Consider the following 16,659-nt stretch of genomic DNA (forward strand, 5'->3'; position numbering starts at 1 on the left):
AACCACCTTTGGTGATAAGAGGCACGATCTGCACCCGTCACGTCCGTTTGTTTATAGTACCTTTGTTAGAATGGCCGGTGTGATCGCGCCTCTCGCCCCCCAGTGCAATGTCCAGTTTTTTTTTTTTTTATTAAACATTTTATTGAGGTTAACAATGATTCACAGTCCGATACAATTAATTATGCCATATTAGAGTCAGTACAATCATTTACCCGTTCTTGTGTCACGGAGAGTTCACCGCTTATACAATTAGACTTGCTTATTGACCCAGTCCCTTAAATTGTAAATGCGTTGTGTGACGACCACCAATGATCTTCTGATGCTTTTGTAGTCACTCAGGTCTGGAGCTGAGTCCCTTGGTGGTGGGGAACACAAATTCCCACGAAATTCGTTCCATCTGCCCCATACCCTCTTCCATTTTTGAGGACAGCCTCTATTAATAAAGACTGCCTTTTCTGCCACCATGGCCCCGTCTAGGTCAGCACACCATTGTTTGAGAGGTAGCCACTGGAGCCCCCCACTGCCGAGCAATATTCCGTTTGGCATATGCCATACCCATGGTTGCCCAATTTTGCTCTATGTGGTTCAAGTCTGTTGGATCCCACAAAGTAGGCACTTCCTCGGCTAGGGTCTGTTTGATTATCAATTTGCGATATGTCAGGGGTGTCGCTTTTTTGGTGAGGTGGTCTGTCAGTAGTCGGTCCTCCAGCGGCGAGGCGTCAGGGAATTCTGTTCCCGGGGGTACCGTTTTTGTGAGCGTTCTTTATTTGTATGTATCTAAGGTACTCAGTCCCGGCCATTTGATATGTTGTTTGTAGCTGGGCAAACGTCACCACTTCCCCTTTTTTCCATAGGTCCCTGACCACAGAAATGCCTATTTGGTCCCACCGAGAAAAACCTTTACTGGTGCGTAGCCTGCCCTGCTTGGGAGAGTCCCAGAGTGGTGTATGTTTTGTCATCACTCCCTCCCAGCCTAACGCCCGCTGTGCCACCGTCCAGATATATGTACTGTGTGTGCTGTGGGGCCCCATAGTCCTTTCCTCCTTTTGCTGTCATACAGGGCTCCCATAATCCCCTCTGTACCCAAAACGTGCCTATCCATACGTAATGCAGGTTCGTCTTGCGGGGCATGGAGCCATTGGTTAATTACAATGAGTTGGGAGGCCCAATAGTAGAATTTGATATTGGGGAGGGCTATTCCTCCGTCATACCAACTCCTCATAAGCTTACGCTGCGCTATCCGAGGGGGCCCTCCCTCCCATAGGAGGTATCCCACCTCTGCTTCGATCGCTTTGAAGTAGGAGTCAGGAACAGGTGACGGGGTGATTTGTAGCGCATATAAGAATCTGGGCAGAGTCATCATTTTGAACAAGGCTGCTCTCCCGAGCAATTTCAGTAGGAGGGAATGCCAGCAATGTCCTGTTTAGCCAGGCGAGGACCTATAGGATCCAGGCCGGGCCGTAGAGCCAGGGAGGGAAGCTCTGGTAGGCGCGCGCACTGCCGCAGCAATCCCCCGCTGTCGCTGCTAGGGGTCCACCGGGCACCGCCCGCAGCCCACAGTTGGGCACACCTCGCCACCCCGATCAGCGCAGCCAGCATCGCCCCAGATGAAGGGAGCAGTTGGGACACGGGAGTCCAGCCCGGCCGAGCCAGCGCACGCCGCAAATCCCAGGCCCCACAGGGCTGATATGCCAGGGGAGGCCTAGGCCGCAACGCACAGAGCCGCCACACCTGGCTCACCACACTCACCTCCGCTCCGGTTAGCCTTGTGGGCCATCCGCTGCCGCCACAGGTGCCCCAGCCTCTCCTACTCTGCGGTATGCCACTTTGCCGCTATTCACAGGATGGGGAGGCGCCACAGGTTTCCGGCGATGCTCCTCAATCTTCTCCCGCCGGTGTCCGACCGGGCGAAGCAGTGCCTCGCTCTTCACTGCGCCACCAGGGCAGTAATTAGTGCTGCGCCCATCCTACAGTCCTCTGCAGTTCGGTGTAGTGCCTCACAGCCAATCAATTGTACAGTGGTCGCCACCACCGCCCTCAGCCACGGTTGTTACTCTTCCCCAGCGCAGGTTCCGGCGGCCATTTTCTCGCCGTCACCGTCGTGCTCTTTCGAGCCGTGGTTCGGCAGGTTCCCAACGCCGGCAAGCTACCGGATCACAGGCATGTGCTCCAGATGATCCTGGCCGATTGTGCGTTCGCTTTTGGCAAGTGCCGGTGAGTTTGTACGGTGGTAATTGCCGGATAATAGAGCCTGGCCTGCGGAGCTCCCTTAGCAGACAGCCATCACGCAAAGCGCCGTAGCCATGCCCACCCTGTGCTAAATATATTAGTCATACCATGGACTATACCACCAGACAGCAAACAACCAAGTCTACTATGTGTCTGTCACATGGGTACAATATGATTAGACCTGGCCCCTGAAGTGGTATACCCTCCAGACTTCATGCAATCACAGTCCTCTCATAACCCCTGAAGGGCCCCTGTCATGGCTGGCTCAGTGTGCACCCTTGGTGGAGTACGATTTACGATGCCATCTGACACACAGTTGAGATCCCCAGTCAGCAGGGCCTCTGATCCCAGGTAGTTGGCCGCAATACCAAAAAAAAAAGCATCCACATTTGGAGCGTAGACATTTCTGAAACACACCTTCCTGGCATCCAGGGTCCCAAACAGAACCACATCCTGTCCATCGATGTCCACTTGCACCCCTTTTGCACAAAACTGAATCCCCAGTGGTACCCAAATCATTACTCCTCGTGCAAAGCCAGAATAGGTCACAAGCCTCTTTCCACCTTTGCCTCAGTTGTCCAATGCAATCCTATCATACATGCGTCTCCTGGAGAAAGGCCACACATACCCCCCATACCATCTCAAATATGAATACACTCCTAGGAACTTCCATTCAGTGTCCTGCACCATAACGTCTGTCGCCAATCCCCAGTCATATATTAAGCCTTTGTCGCAGGCATACACTGTTATGTTTGTAGTACAGTCCTGCAATCAAAAAGGGCTAAAGGGCTTTTTTAGGGAGGTCCAACATACATGCCCTACTAAAAGTAAAACAAACTACTCCACTTTTTTAATCCGGGCAGAAGGCAGGGTCATTAAAGTTGTTTTGCCTGATTCTTTAGGTCCCCTGTTTTAACTCACTTGGTCTAGTTGACCTTATCTCACACACTTTTCTACACTTCTTAGGCCCCTGACACCCACTGCACCATACGGCAAGGAATAAAAGATCTCTGCCAAAGAGCCCCTGCATAGGGTGCATGTCGGGTATTGCAGCGACGACCTGACGAGGAGCATGCCCGATGATGAAGCATGACACCCAGTGGGCTGGGTGTGAGTGTCCTCATTCCGAAAGGAAGGACTTCCCACCTCTTTTCGGGACGCACTTCCGATATCCTCTTGGGATCCCGCTTATTCTCCTTCTGCACCTCCCCGTCTTAGGAACTGTAGTACAGTCCTGTCAGATTTCCATTCCCCAAAACTCTGTTTCAAACAGCAACAGATTCCCCAGACCCCTCACCACCACCGCCACCCACCCACCAATCGGCAGGGAACCCAAACAACTCCAGCCCGCAATCAACAGGCCAATAAGCAGCATCCACCGCCCATCACCCCATAGAGGCCACAGCTTAAACCTCCCTGTGTGTATTTTGCAGAGAGCATACCATCCCGTGGGTGCGCAAGACCCGAAAGGCACTCAAACCACCCCTGCGGAACTGCAGCCATCAAAGGCTGCATGTTGGCAGTAGTCTATTGTCCAAGCATAACTACAGTTGAGATATTCGCCAAAGATTTCTCCTCTCCTATCCATTCCAATATGCATTCGGTGACCCACCCATTGCGGGCAAGACCTTCACATTCCCTAATCCTCACCAGAATATCATCTGAGCAGGCCGAACATCAATAGAACCTCTCTTCCCCAGCAAACGTCTACGCACCCCTAGTATCAGAGCTTAATGCACACCATGAACTACTCCCCAGTTCAAGATAGCAGGGGCTGGGCCAGTGCTTCAATGACATGTGTCCCTCAGCATCTGGTTTGATCAGCCCAGGTACTTGCTGTCACTCAAAAAATCTCGCTCCCCTTCCTTCATAGAAAGGATTCATGGGTGTCTGTTACAAAGTTAGTCCTTCAGCATGTCGTCCGGACAGTCCACAATCCATACCACTTGCTGGGCTCCCGTGTAGTGTCTCCTTAGTCATGGTTACTTCAGATTATGACCCCTACCAGCACGGTTGCAGCCACATAGCTACTTCTACGGTGTGCCACTGAGCTAGTCCACCCAGTCACTGGCTTCACCTGAGGTGGCGAAGAAGAATGCCTTTCCATGTATTGAATTCAAAATGTTGCTTGTTATATAAAGCTAGAGCGAAGATTCAACTTTCACAACCTCTTTTTAATCGGCATGTAATACGGGAACACCATGATGTTCTGTCCACTAAATTGTGACAACCTATGTACCCTGACGTGTTGAAAGATGGCTTTGTGGTCCCTGTAGTTAGAGGCAAGCTATAATGGCCGGTAGCGGGTAACAAAAACTTTAAAAGTTCCCTAGGCTTCAAAGAATTGGTTATCCAGAGCAACTCTGTTGATTGCCCCTCAGTCTAGGAACCCTACAAATCTCAAATTGTTCTGACGTGAATGCCCTTCTGAATCCTCAACCCGCTCCTCCATTCTGGACAGCTAGTATTTAGTGGTTTGTGAATTAGTTGGACAGTGATTTTATTGAGAATTATTGTGCACTTTTTGGACTTCATCATTTATATAACCTCATTTGATGCTTTATTGTGTTCTTTTTGCTTTGCTTTTCTTTTTATTAACTACTGTTAATACTCCATTCCTGGGACAAAGTTGTAATGCTGATTTTTAACTTTGGCAATATCTTGCTTCATCTACATGTTGGATGACCAACAACCTTTTGAAGGTGAATGCAGCTACAGTGGAGTTGTTGGTTCTAGGGAATCGTCCTTTAACCTGAACCTCCATTTCATTCTCGCTGGTTTTTGGCTCACTCTGCCATTGGTCTTATTAGCAACACCGATCTTTCCCACTTGAAAAAAATTGCTAGTGCATTACTCCCTTTTGAAGAGTTTAAGGAAAATTATTCTTTACTTCAGAGTTGAAGGGAGAGGGTTGGCGATTCAAGAAGCTATCTCATCCCATATGGATTAAGGGAACGCAGCCTTGCGTTGTTAACTTACATGACTTCTCTATTGCTTTTAGGTTGTGATTAATGCGGCTGCTATGTCCGTTACTGAAATTACCTCAGTATGCTTCTGTTAAAATCACATTTGGACTTCCTCCATAATTAACCAGTGAATAAACAGATGGTTAAGACCATTTACGTGCTGTCGAAGCCACTTGCTGGCACTTGTCCCTGAGTGGCTCAGCTCTCCTTCAGCCCTGTGTGCTTTCTCACATCATTCCTCTTCCCATGCACTGTTGTTGGGTTCAATTTCCATTCTACCAGAGACTTTTTCTCGATGCTGGCTTCTATCTATTCTTAGTGCACCAAAGAACCAAAGACTGTCCCAGACCTATTGGCATTTCCAATGCTTGTTTTCCTTGATGTATCCTAACCTCATTTTAATTTATATATAAAAAGGGTGTCTTGGTACTATACATTCTGTGGAAGAAGGGCAAAAGGGATGTAGGTTACTTGAATTCCAGATAGTTGGTCAATAGATGAATTGGAGTAGGCGAAAAATTCCAATTCCTGACCGCAAGAGACGGAACAACCACCCAGTTTGTAATACCTCATCCTCTGGTCTGCTGCAAGCATTTGATTAGCAGAGAATTCTTCTAGGATGATAGTTTAAGTCTCTTCCTGAGATAGTCAGACTGGTAAGATGTGAGTTTAAGTGAAGAACAGAATTTTGAACAGTGAATGATTTGTAATTGGAAGCCAGTAGAGGGCCTTCGAATGTTGTGAAATATGCTACTTGCCAAGTAAGTGAAGCATGAGTATGGCTGCTGAGTTTTGAATAAGTCACAATTTGTTAACCAAATAATATGGGATTTCTCAGTTGCAGTTGTCTTCACAGTATCTGGGAAGGCCATCAATCACAGATTTTCGGACTGAGACAAGCAAGCGTAACAAAAATATATTGCATTATTTTTATGCAGTCTGAGAAATCTCAACATTCGAAGACTTGCATTCTCGATGCCCGTGACAGTTTATCTGATTTCACTTTTACCGTATAATATACTATGCATGAGCCTCCTTATCAGCTCATCCCTACTGTAAGTGCATAAGAATAACAACGTGAACATAGTCAAGATCATGTTTAGATTTGTGAGTTTATTGCAGCTATTTTAAATAAATAAAAATTCTTTAAACCTATTGTGTTTTTGTATCCAAGGCAAATGTAATGCTAGAATACGATATAGATGATGCTCAAACTCTGTTAGAGAAGAATTTATCAACCGCCACGAGAAACCTGGATTCAGCAGAAGAGGATCTGGATTTTCTCAGAGACCAATTCACTACAACAGAAGTCAGTATCCTTTGTTTTAAAGCAGCAATGCTTGCGTTCTGGCTCTACCAGTGTTCATTGATGAAACCATTAGCTTAGTGGATTTAAAAGACAAATGTATGCAAGATGATTGTTTAACACTATTAGCCGCTTCTACTAGTAAAATAGGTAACCCAGTCACAACAGTAAATGATGACCTTAGCAATAAATAAATAAAATCTTCCACGCTTGCTCTGAGCAACCGTTATAACAAAACCATTGACATTTGTATGTTTTTTATTCTATGTTGAAAAAGAGAATATAAATGAGTGTCTCCAGAAAACAGAAGTGGTGTTTTTTCTCTCTAGGGTGATGTTAAGAGGATGTAAAGCTCTTAAAATATATGTGAAAACTTACTTCGGTGACGTAATAAATTAATTTGAGCAGTCACAATCCCCTGTTTGGCTTTGCCAAATAAGGGACGTCTGGACCATCTTGTATCTCTACCACATTGTACCCAGCTCCTCTTACGTTATTTGGGTTGGTCTGTAATGATAAATCCTAATCTGGGCAGGTGAAGGGAGGTTAGAGTGATGGGGAGGTAAGTTTGAGTGGGGCTGGCAGAGCGTTGGATGGGTTGAGAAAGGGCCGAGATTGGGTTCATTTATAGTCCCATGTAACTTCCCACGAAATGCCATGACTTTAGGAAAACCCTATGGCGCTTTTGCCAGCTTACAAAAACATGCAAACAGCCTGTGGCTGTATGGGGATTTTCTAAAAGTCCACACATCTTGGTCTGTTTCTGTTCATGGCAGGCGGTCTGTAGGTGAGACCTGAAAATACCAGAAGGAAATAGTGCTGAATTTTGTGACTCTACATATGCTTGCTTACTGCTGGTTATCTTAAACCACTGAAGTCGCAGATAGTGACTGTCATTCTTCCTTGGTGAAGAAAACACCTTCTATAGCCTAAGCAGTGTATGAAGCCTGATCTGCCAACTTCACTCAGCAGTTTTTTTCTGAGCTGCCTGTATAGTATTTTTCTTCCAGGCTGCAGCTCTGCACGTCTGCATACTGCAGTTATTGGAGGGTTTGTGGTCTTTTCAGAGACCTGGGTCTTTACATGCCACTTGTTTATCTTGCAGGATTGGGGCAAAACTGTTTGGTTAAATCTCCCACTACAGCGTATGGTGGACACATCTGCCATCTTTCGCACCTGGTCATGCCATCACCTCTTACCCTCCTTCCCCCATCTCCTCACATGCTTTCCTTACTATCCTATAGGCTCTCATGCTCTACATCCTGCATGTTCTGTTCTGTTATCCTGGACTTGTCCATCAGGCTAGTGGTTATATCTTGTGTTTTACTTTGCATGTTCCCTGATGCTCTGGCCCTTGCTGTTCAGCCAGTGTGAATGTGCTGTGTAAAATGTCGGAGTGCATGGTGATGCAATGGAGTACTTGGGTGCCTGTGAGGTTGGGAGTCAGAGTATAGCTGAGCAGCAGGAAGACTGCTCCTGGTGGGGCTGTCCTAAGGACCTAGGTATGAATATACTTGTTCGAGGCATGTGGGCTGCTGAATTCATATCTGTGCATAGATCGCCGCCTAGTGTTGGGTCCGGATGTTTGCACGTTGTTGTCCTGGAAGAGTCTTCGAAGTATCCTGAGATAGGTGACTCCTCCCCTGGACCACAGTGCGCATGGGCATCCTCTCCATCCTCAGATTGTTTTTTTCCGCCATTGGGTTCGGATGTGCTTATCTTGACTCAAGTTAGGAAAATTTAGTTTCAGGCCAAAAGGCCTTTAGTTTTCGTCGGTACTGTTCCCGCTCAGTATCGACTGCTTACTTGCTAGTTTAGCAACCTTATCAACTTTTTTCGGATCCGTTTAATCCGACCATCGACCTTACATCGACGATGGAATCGAGCACCCCATTCAAACGGTGTCCTGTTTGCCATGCCAAATATCCACATATCGACGTCCACCCGGTGTGCAACAAATGCCTCCCTCCGGATCACGACGAATCGAAATGTATGGCCTGTGCCCGGTTCCGATCCAAGAAGACTCTCCGGAATCGACGAGCAGCGAGATTAGAAGCGCAGCAATCAGCACCGGCCCTGACCAACATCTTCAGCACCGAGGACGAAGATGTTGAAAGCGTGGAAAACAAACTCCAGCTCCGCTTCCGAACACGATTCCCGATCGGAAGACGCCGATGAAGAGCTTTTTCACAGGGAAGAAGCCGACGATGAGGTAGGGGACTACGATGAGGCCTTCGGGGCCGAAGAAGATAGCTCTGGTGAAGAGCAGGGCCTACCCGTCCAAACGGAGGCTATTAAAGTGCGTTAGTCTACGGCTCCGGTCGAGGGATCGCCTTCGGGCCTTACCCGAGATCAATCCCGCAGTTCTTCGGCCCCGCACTCTGGCCCGGCCTCGAACATCCAGCGAGAGCCATTATTACCGAAAAAGACTGGTTTCCCTTCAACGAAACCGAAACCAATCGTCGCACCGGTTCAACAGAAACCGAAAGTGAAACTGGCACTGGTCGGCTCGAAGACCTCCACTCCTTCGACGACAGCCAAAATCATCGGCTCCGAACGCACCAAAAAGGATTTCGGCGCCGAACTCGCTGCAGCGGATGTCTGCACCGATCCAAAAAGGAAGGCCATCGGTACCACCAAAGCGCCTCGGCCCCTGGCACCGAAGCAATCGGCCCCGACCACCAAGGTTAAAATGGCCGCTCCATCGGAATCCACTTCGAAGGCAGCGACTACGGTCCAGTCATCGACGCCGTCGACCGCTACTACCTCTCCTCGACTCGATGACCCTGTGGCTCCGAAGAAGTCCACGCCTACCTCTACAGAACCACTCGGCACCAAAGAACCGTCGGCGTTCTCGGTGCGACAAGTTGCAGCGTCCTTGCAACGTATCAAAGAACAGGCAGCCCTCCAGTCCACGTCGGGCTCCGAGCCGAAAAGGGCTCCAAAGGCACCTTCGGCACCAACCAACATCACTTTTGGTTTGCCGCCGTCCACAACGCCAAAACTATTTGAGATCCGAACACGTGTCACCCAGACAAGGTCCCCATCTACTGGACACTCTCCTACTGGGCCTTCCCCGTCCCAATCCATCGACGCCGACACCGGCAGGCTCATGCTCCGAAAACGGAAAATCACTTCCGACCAGGCTTTGGACTCTTACAGAATCCCTCTAAAGCAAAAACTGCCAGCAGAATCGGAACCAGTTCTATATGAACGCCTCCACACCTCCTATCCAGATCCCCAGTCCTTTTCTCCGACGCCCTCCGACACGGACGCAATGGAGGATTACATGGGTGATGACACCACCTACCCCAGGGATATAGATCCTGAGGAGCAGCAGGACCCAGATCAAGCTTGGGATGACCCTGCAGACCCGGGTGCCACTACAGATACCCAGGACACGTAGCTTTATGGCGCCAAAACATCTCCCACAGAGGACACTGCTGCCTTCAATGCCCTCATTGAACGTGCCGCAGCCAATCATGGAGTGCAACTCCACTCGGACACAATTGAGGATGATTTCTTAGTGGACACTTTTGCCTCCTCAGAGAGGACTGTCAAGACTCTGCCCATGTTAAAAGGTGTCCTCAAGCCAGCAAAGGACATTTTCAAGGAAACAACCAGGGCACGGGTGATAAACCCCAGGATCGAGAAAAAATACAAGCCTGCGCCCGGGGACCCTATGTACATTGGAGGCCAGTTACCTCTGGACTCCATCGTGGTTGCTAACGCTCGCAAACGAGCGCACTCGCAGACAACTGGTGATGCTCCTCCCCCGGACAAGGAGTCCATGGTGCTGGAGACCTCCGGAAAAAGGATTGCAGCCCAGGCAGCAAACATCTGGCGCATTGCCAATACACAGGCGCTCCTGGCTCGCTACGATCGCTCACACTATGACACGTTGGAGTCACTACTCCAACATCTACCAGACGAGTACAAAGAGGCAGCGGAGCTCTTCATCAGAGAGGGACAACTTCTCACAAACGCATCCATTAAGTGTGCATTAGATGCCGCCGACACAGCGGCGAGGGCAATAAACACCAGCGTCATGCTACGACGACACGCTTGGTTAAGAATCTCCAGATTCAAACCTGAGGTTCAAAATAACATCCTCAATCAGCCTGTCAACCCCGACTACTTATTCGGACCAGAAGTTGACACCACCCTAGAAAAGATCAAAAAGGACACAGACACTGCAAAGTCAATGGGGGCTCTGCAAACGCAGACATTTCGTAGTGGCTCCTTTCGTCGCCCCGGAAATAGGGGAGCGGCTAGAGGACAGGGGTCACAGCAAACATACAATAAAGGGGGCACACAGAGTACCTACGATAAACACCAGAGGTGGATATCGTGGCTCCAGCACCAAGGGCAGAGGACGCGGTTACGGCAACACCAGGTCCTCACCCAAGAACAAACAGTGACGCCCTCTCCCTTCCCCCCCGACCACATAACACCTGTCGGGGGGAGACTCCAGCGGTTCCTGTCCACGTGGAATACCATCACCACAGACAGGTGGGTCAGGGATGTTATCCAACACGGTTACTGTCTCGAATTAACCTCCACTCCACCCACAATACCGCCAAAGCACCGTCCTATGTCCTCAGAGCACTTAGCAGTATTGCAGCAGGAAGTGCTAAGTATGCTGCAAAAAGGTGCAATAGAGGTCGTGCCCGTCCACCAGCAAGGGACAGGGGTGTACTCTCTGTACTTCTTAATACCAAAGAAGGACGGGTCACTCAGACCTATACTAGACCTGAGACCCCTCAACCACTACATTCTCTCAGAGCATTTCCATATGCTCACCCTACAGCAGGTTCTCCCGCTGCTCAGACAGGGAGACTTCCTAGCCACACTAGACCTCAGATGCGTACTTCCACATCCCCATACACCCGTCACACAGGAAATATCTCCGGTTCACTATTCAGGGGCAGCACTACCAATTCAAAGTCCTCCCCTTCAGTGTGACAACAGCACCCAGAGTTTTCACCAAGTGCCTAGCTACAGTGGCTGCACATCTACGGAGACAACACATTCACGTCTACCCTTACCTGGACGACTGGCTTGTTCAGGCAAAGTCAGCCCAGCAATGTGCAAACCACATGTCCCTCACCATCCACCTTCTTCACAGCCTGGGATTCTCACTAAATTACCCAAAATCACATCTCCAACCCGCACACGTACAACAGTACCTAGGTGCGACCATAGACACTCTGGCAGCCACAGCTCAGCCAAATTTAGTGAGGATCAACAGCATGAAGATGCTGCTTTCAAAGTTCAAACCTCAACACTCCCTTCCTGCGCGGGTGTTCATGCAGTTGATAGGCATGATGGCCTCCTGCATTTTCATAGTCCCACACGCGAGACTACATATGCGCCCGCTTCAGGAGTGCTTAGCACGTCAATGGAATCCGGCTCAAGGGCAATTAAAAGACCTAGTGTTGGTGAGTGGTCGGGCATACAACTCTCTGCATTGGTGGAATCCACAAAACCTTTGCAAGGGCCGATCGTTCCAAGAGCCTGTTCCACAAATAATACTGACAGCGGACGCGTCTCTCCAGGGATGGGGAGCTCATGTACTCAATTACACAGTGCAGGGACTATGGACAATACAACAAAAGAAGATGGACATCAACCTTCTGGAACTGATGGCAATCTTCCTGGCAATGAAGGCATTCAAAGTACACTTGTGCAACAAAGTCGTGTTGATCCGGACGGACAACATGACTGCCATGTACTACATACAGAAGCAGGGAGGAACACACTCTCCACAGTTGTCTCATCTGGCTCAGAGCATGTGGAAGTGGGCCATTCAGAGGAACATATTCCTCATGGCGGAACACCTCCCCGGCAAGGACAACCAGATGGCGGATCTGCTCAGCAGACACAGCCACCAGATGCACGAGTGGGAGCTACATCCGTCAGTACTCCAACCGTACTTCCAACAGTGGGGTCATCCAGAGATAGACCTATTCGCCACAAGGGAAAACGCAAAATGTCAAAGCTTTGCCGCCAGGTTCCCACATCCACAGTCGCAGGGCAATGCGATATGGATGAACTGGTCCGGCAGATTTGCGTACGCTTTTCCCCCAGCGCCATTGATACCGCTGGTGGCACGCAAACTGCGACAGCACTCACTGACGCTCATCCTAGTTGCTCCCACATGGGCGCGCCAGCCATGGTACACCACCTTTCTAGAACTTTCCGTGGTGCCGCATCAAAGGCTGTGGATCAAACCTGCACTCTTAACGCAGAACCATGGCGAAATTCAGCACCCAGATCCGCAACAGCTGAACCTGGCAATCTGGCTCCTGAAGTCTTAGAGTTTGACTACCTAAACCTGCCACCTGACTGTATGGAGATCATTAAGGAGGCCAGGAGACCCACTACCAGAGCCTGCTATGCAGCTAAATGGAAAAGGTTTGTCATCTACTGCAACAACAATGACATTAACCCGCTAGACGCATCCATTCAAAATATAATCTGTTACTTCCTACACCTATACCGATGCAATCTGGCATACACCTCAATACGTATCCATTTGACCGCAATAGCAGCCTATCTCCAGAACAGGCAGCACCTCTCCTTGTTCAGAGTGCCTGCCATCAAAGCTTTCTTGGAGGGACTTAAACGAGTAATTCCCCCAAGACACCCACCAGCACCGGTGTGGAACCTCAACCTGGTCCTCACTCGACTAATGGGTCCACCCTTCGAACCTCTCCACTCATGTGAGATTCAATTCCTCACCTGGAAAGTAGCTTTCCTAGTGGCAATCACTTCGTTAAGAAGAGTTAGTGAACTCCAGGCACTAACCATTCAAGAGCCATTCATACAGGTTCACGCAAACAGGGTCGTACTTCGTACCAACTCCAAATTCATGCCTAAAGTAATATCACAGTTCCACATGAATCAAACTATAGAACTGCCTGTTTTCTTCCAAAATCCACAAAACGTAGCAGAGAGAATGCTCCATACACTAGATGTAAAAAGAGCTCTCATGTACTATATAGACAGAACTAAAGTCTTTAGGAGGACAAAACAACTTTTCGTTGCCTTTTCCCCACAACACAAAGGGCAACGCCATTTCCAAAGCAGGTATAGCCAGATGGATCGTTAAATGTGTTCAAATTTGCTATCAAAAGGCTAAACGCACATTAACGATTCCTCCACGAGCCCATTCAACACGTAAGTTAGGGGCGTCCATGGCTTTCCTGGGAAACACTATACATACATTTACCAAACACTACTGTGTAGATGTACATTCAAAACAGCAGGCAGCTGTAGGACAGGCTGTTCTCAGAACTCTTTTTCAGACCGCTGCAGCTGACACTGGTGGCCGCCGCTAATAGGAGGTACTGCTATTTATTCTATGCACAGATATGAATTCAGCAGCCCACATGCCTCGAACTGAATATGCTACTTACCAGTATGCATCTGTTCTTGGCATGTAGGGCTGCTGACATTCATATCGCCCACCCCCCTCCCCGGCGCCTGTAGCAGCTGCAGCTCTCAGAATTACTGTATAGCATGGTCATCACTTTCTGTATCTACTCCATCACTGCCACAATGGCGAAAAACAATCTGAGGATGGAGAGGATGCCCATGCGCACTGTGGTCCAGGGGAGGAGTCACCTATCTCAGGATACTTCGAAGACTCTTCCAGGACAACAATGTGCAAACATCCGGACCCAACACTAGGCGGCGATCTATGCACAGATATGAATGTCAGCAGCCCTACATGCCAAGAACAGATGCATACTGGTAAGTAGCATATTCAATCTGCAACCAAGACTAATAAATCTTCATCTATAACTTACACCTCAGCTACCAGACTTCATTACCACATGCTGTTCCTGATTAGAATAGCCTGCCACAAATGAGTAACTATGCCACAGCCCTGGGAGCCCGAGTAGTTATCACCTTCGTTAACTTATGCCCTCTCTTGTCACATGAGTGTCTTTCCCTATATTGTATTGTCAGCGATGTTCAGTGAAGATCTCCCCCAGTCGGAATGCCATACAGTGCACCCAAGCAGACTCCTGAGAAAATTTGTACTGAATATTCCCCTTCTGTGCTAAACTGATTGTCTCCTCCCCAACCAGGCGACAAGACACATAAATGGCTTACATCACAAATGATAGGTTACAGCCCAGCATTATTAAACATTGCCATTTTCTTCATGAGTGTGAACCAACGCTGCGGACAATAGTTAAAGAAAGGGAGGAAATGGAGAGCAATTGATAAGGAAAGTAAATGAAGGAGAGAAGAGTGAATGGGAGAAATTAAGCCATGTACATGATTTTTGATGTAGTGTCTAAACTGCCTATGTTTTAATCTGTAATTCTGACTGAAACGTATTTGCCTACAATCAAGCAAGTATTCCAGTTAGGAAGCCGAAGGTTGGATGCCAAAGCGTATTGCAATCGGGAGTGGAACTATCTGATAGAGACTACTAGCTGCAGATTCCGGGTCCAGTCCAGTCCAGTCCGGGTCCAGTCTCACGCCTGGGGATAATTCTACGTTAAGGAATCTGCGGCTAGAATAGTCTCTACCAGATACATCGTTACTGAAGGTAAGTAACTTGTACTTCAGGTAAAACAATCCGGGTGAGCACAAATGTCCACTTCTGGATCAAACATGAAATGTTTGACAGCATTGAAAATGGTTTGAATGCATCCTTTTGTAAAATGTTTTAGTGAAATCACTTTTGTGGTGGAAAAACGTATTTTCTTGTCAATTATGTCACATTCATTTCAAGTGCGTAGAACGACAAGCAGTTCAAATGGCGTCATGTCATCCTTGGCTCAAAAAGTCAGTTGACTGCATTGAACATCATTTTCCCAGTTGTAAAGAGTTGTACTTTTTAAATGTTTCAGTCATCTGCTGGGTAAGATTGACATGCAACGTGGCAGAGATGCAAGTTAAATGCACACTGGTAGTATGCATGCTGTCTGTACACTGCTACAAGGTACTAATGTGTTCTGCAAACATTATAGTAAATCATGTATTTGTTTATTTGAGGTTTTTTTCCTTAAGTGATTTTCTTCCAGATATGGCCAGAGTGTATAATTGGGATGTAAAAAGAAGAAATAAGGAAGATCCTACAAAGAGCAAAGCATAGTTTTGTCAGATTTTAAGTACTGTTCCAATGTACAAGACACCTTTTTTTTTTTATTTTAAATTAATTACCCATACTCCCTGGATTTATTCAATTTGAAGAGAATTGTAAAATATAAAGTAAAAAATGGAAAATAACTGATCACTGCTTTATTTATTTGTAACCTAAAACAGGTTTCATGTATGCTTCATGAAACCAGAATAAATTTGAAAGCAAAATATGAGAACTTGTTCAGAGAAGATCTACAAATATTTGGCCTGCTCATTCTTTGTACAAAACCTTGAAATGTGATGTGCATTTTTGAAATCTTAGAACATGTATGTTGTAGGTGGGTATTGTAATTAAATGCTTTCATTTTTTACCATTTTTGTGTATTTGTAGTTTAATGCTCTTTGAATACTAATTTTTAATTATTGTGACAACTAGATCTTCTCGTCTTGCACTTGCCCCTTTGGGAAGTATAGTCTTGATTATAGATTATCCAAGTTGAAAATGCATGACTTTGCCCAATGTGTTAAGACTGCAAATTTACGCTGCAGAATATTTAGGTTACACAAGCATTTATTTTGTTTTCTAAACAGTGTTACATTTCTAAAGACCCCTCTTAACCCCGCGCCCCCCCCTCCAAACATTGTGCATCAGTTAAAAATTTTAAATGCTGGTTTCTGGGTTTAAAGCAAGAACGTTCTTTTCATTTGAGATAATCCGACATCTTTTTACATAACTTTCTTTTTTTCAAGCAGCATATACCACCTTCTCAGGACATCTGGACGCCCCAAGAGATGTACTGATCATTTTGGGTCAGGTGGATCTAGGGGACACCAATAGCAGCAGATCCAATACAAACCATCTTCTACTGCTTAATATTCTGTCACCTCCTCTGTCTCTTGTAACCACAACTTTCCAGTACAGGAAGGATCTTCCATGTCTCCACCAATTGAGACTATCGCAACAGATCACTGAGTCACACAGCTAAACCACAAGGGTTATGCCCTACTCTTCCTGTTCCTCCTTCTGGACCACCCTTGATCTACCAAGACATG

General features: G+C 47.4%; 1 protein-coding gene across 1 annotated transcript in view; it reads left to right on the forward strand.

Annotated features, from left to right (window-relative positions):
* VBP1 (VHL binding protein 1) overlaps positions 1–15,980 on the forward strand; it is an 87,202-nt gene extending 71,222 nt beyond the window's left edge. The window contains exons 5-6 of the mRNA XM_085608151.1: positions 6,370–6,508; positions 15,549–15,980. Of these exons, the coding sequence (XP_085464277.1) occupies positions 6,370–6,508; positions 15,549–15,619 (210 nt within the window). The 3' untranslated portion in view covers positions 15,620–15,980. The remainder of the gene's footprint in view (positions 1–6,369; positions 6,509–15,548) is intronic.
* Positions 15,981–16,659: the final 679 nt, after the last annotated feature.

The sequence above is a fragment of the Triturus cristatus genome, chromosome 5_2 (assembly GCF_964204655.1).
Source record: "Triturus cristatus chromosome 5_2, aTriCri1.1, whole genome shotgun sequence".
NCBI classification, from domain to species: Eukaryota; Metazoa; Chordata; class Amphibia; order Caudata; family Salamandridae; genus Triturus; species Triturus cristatus.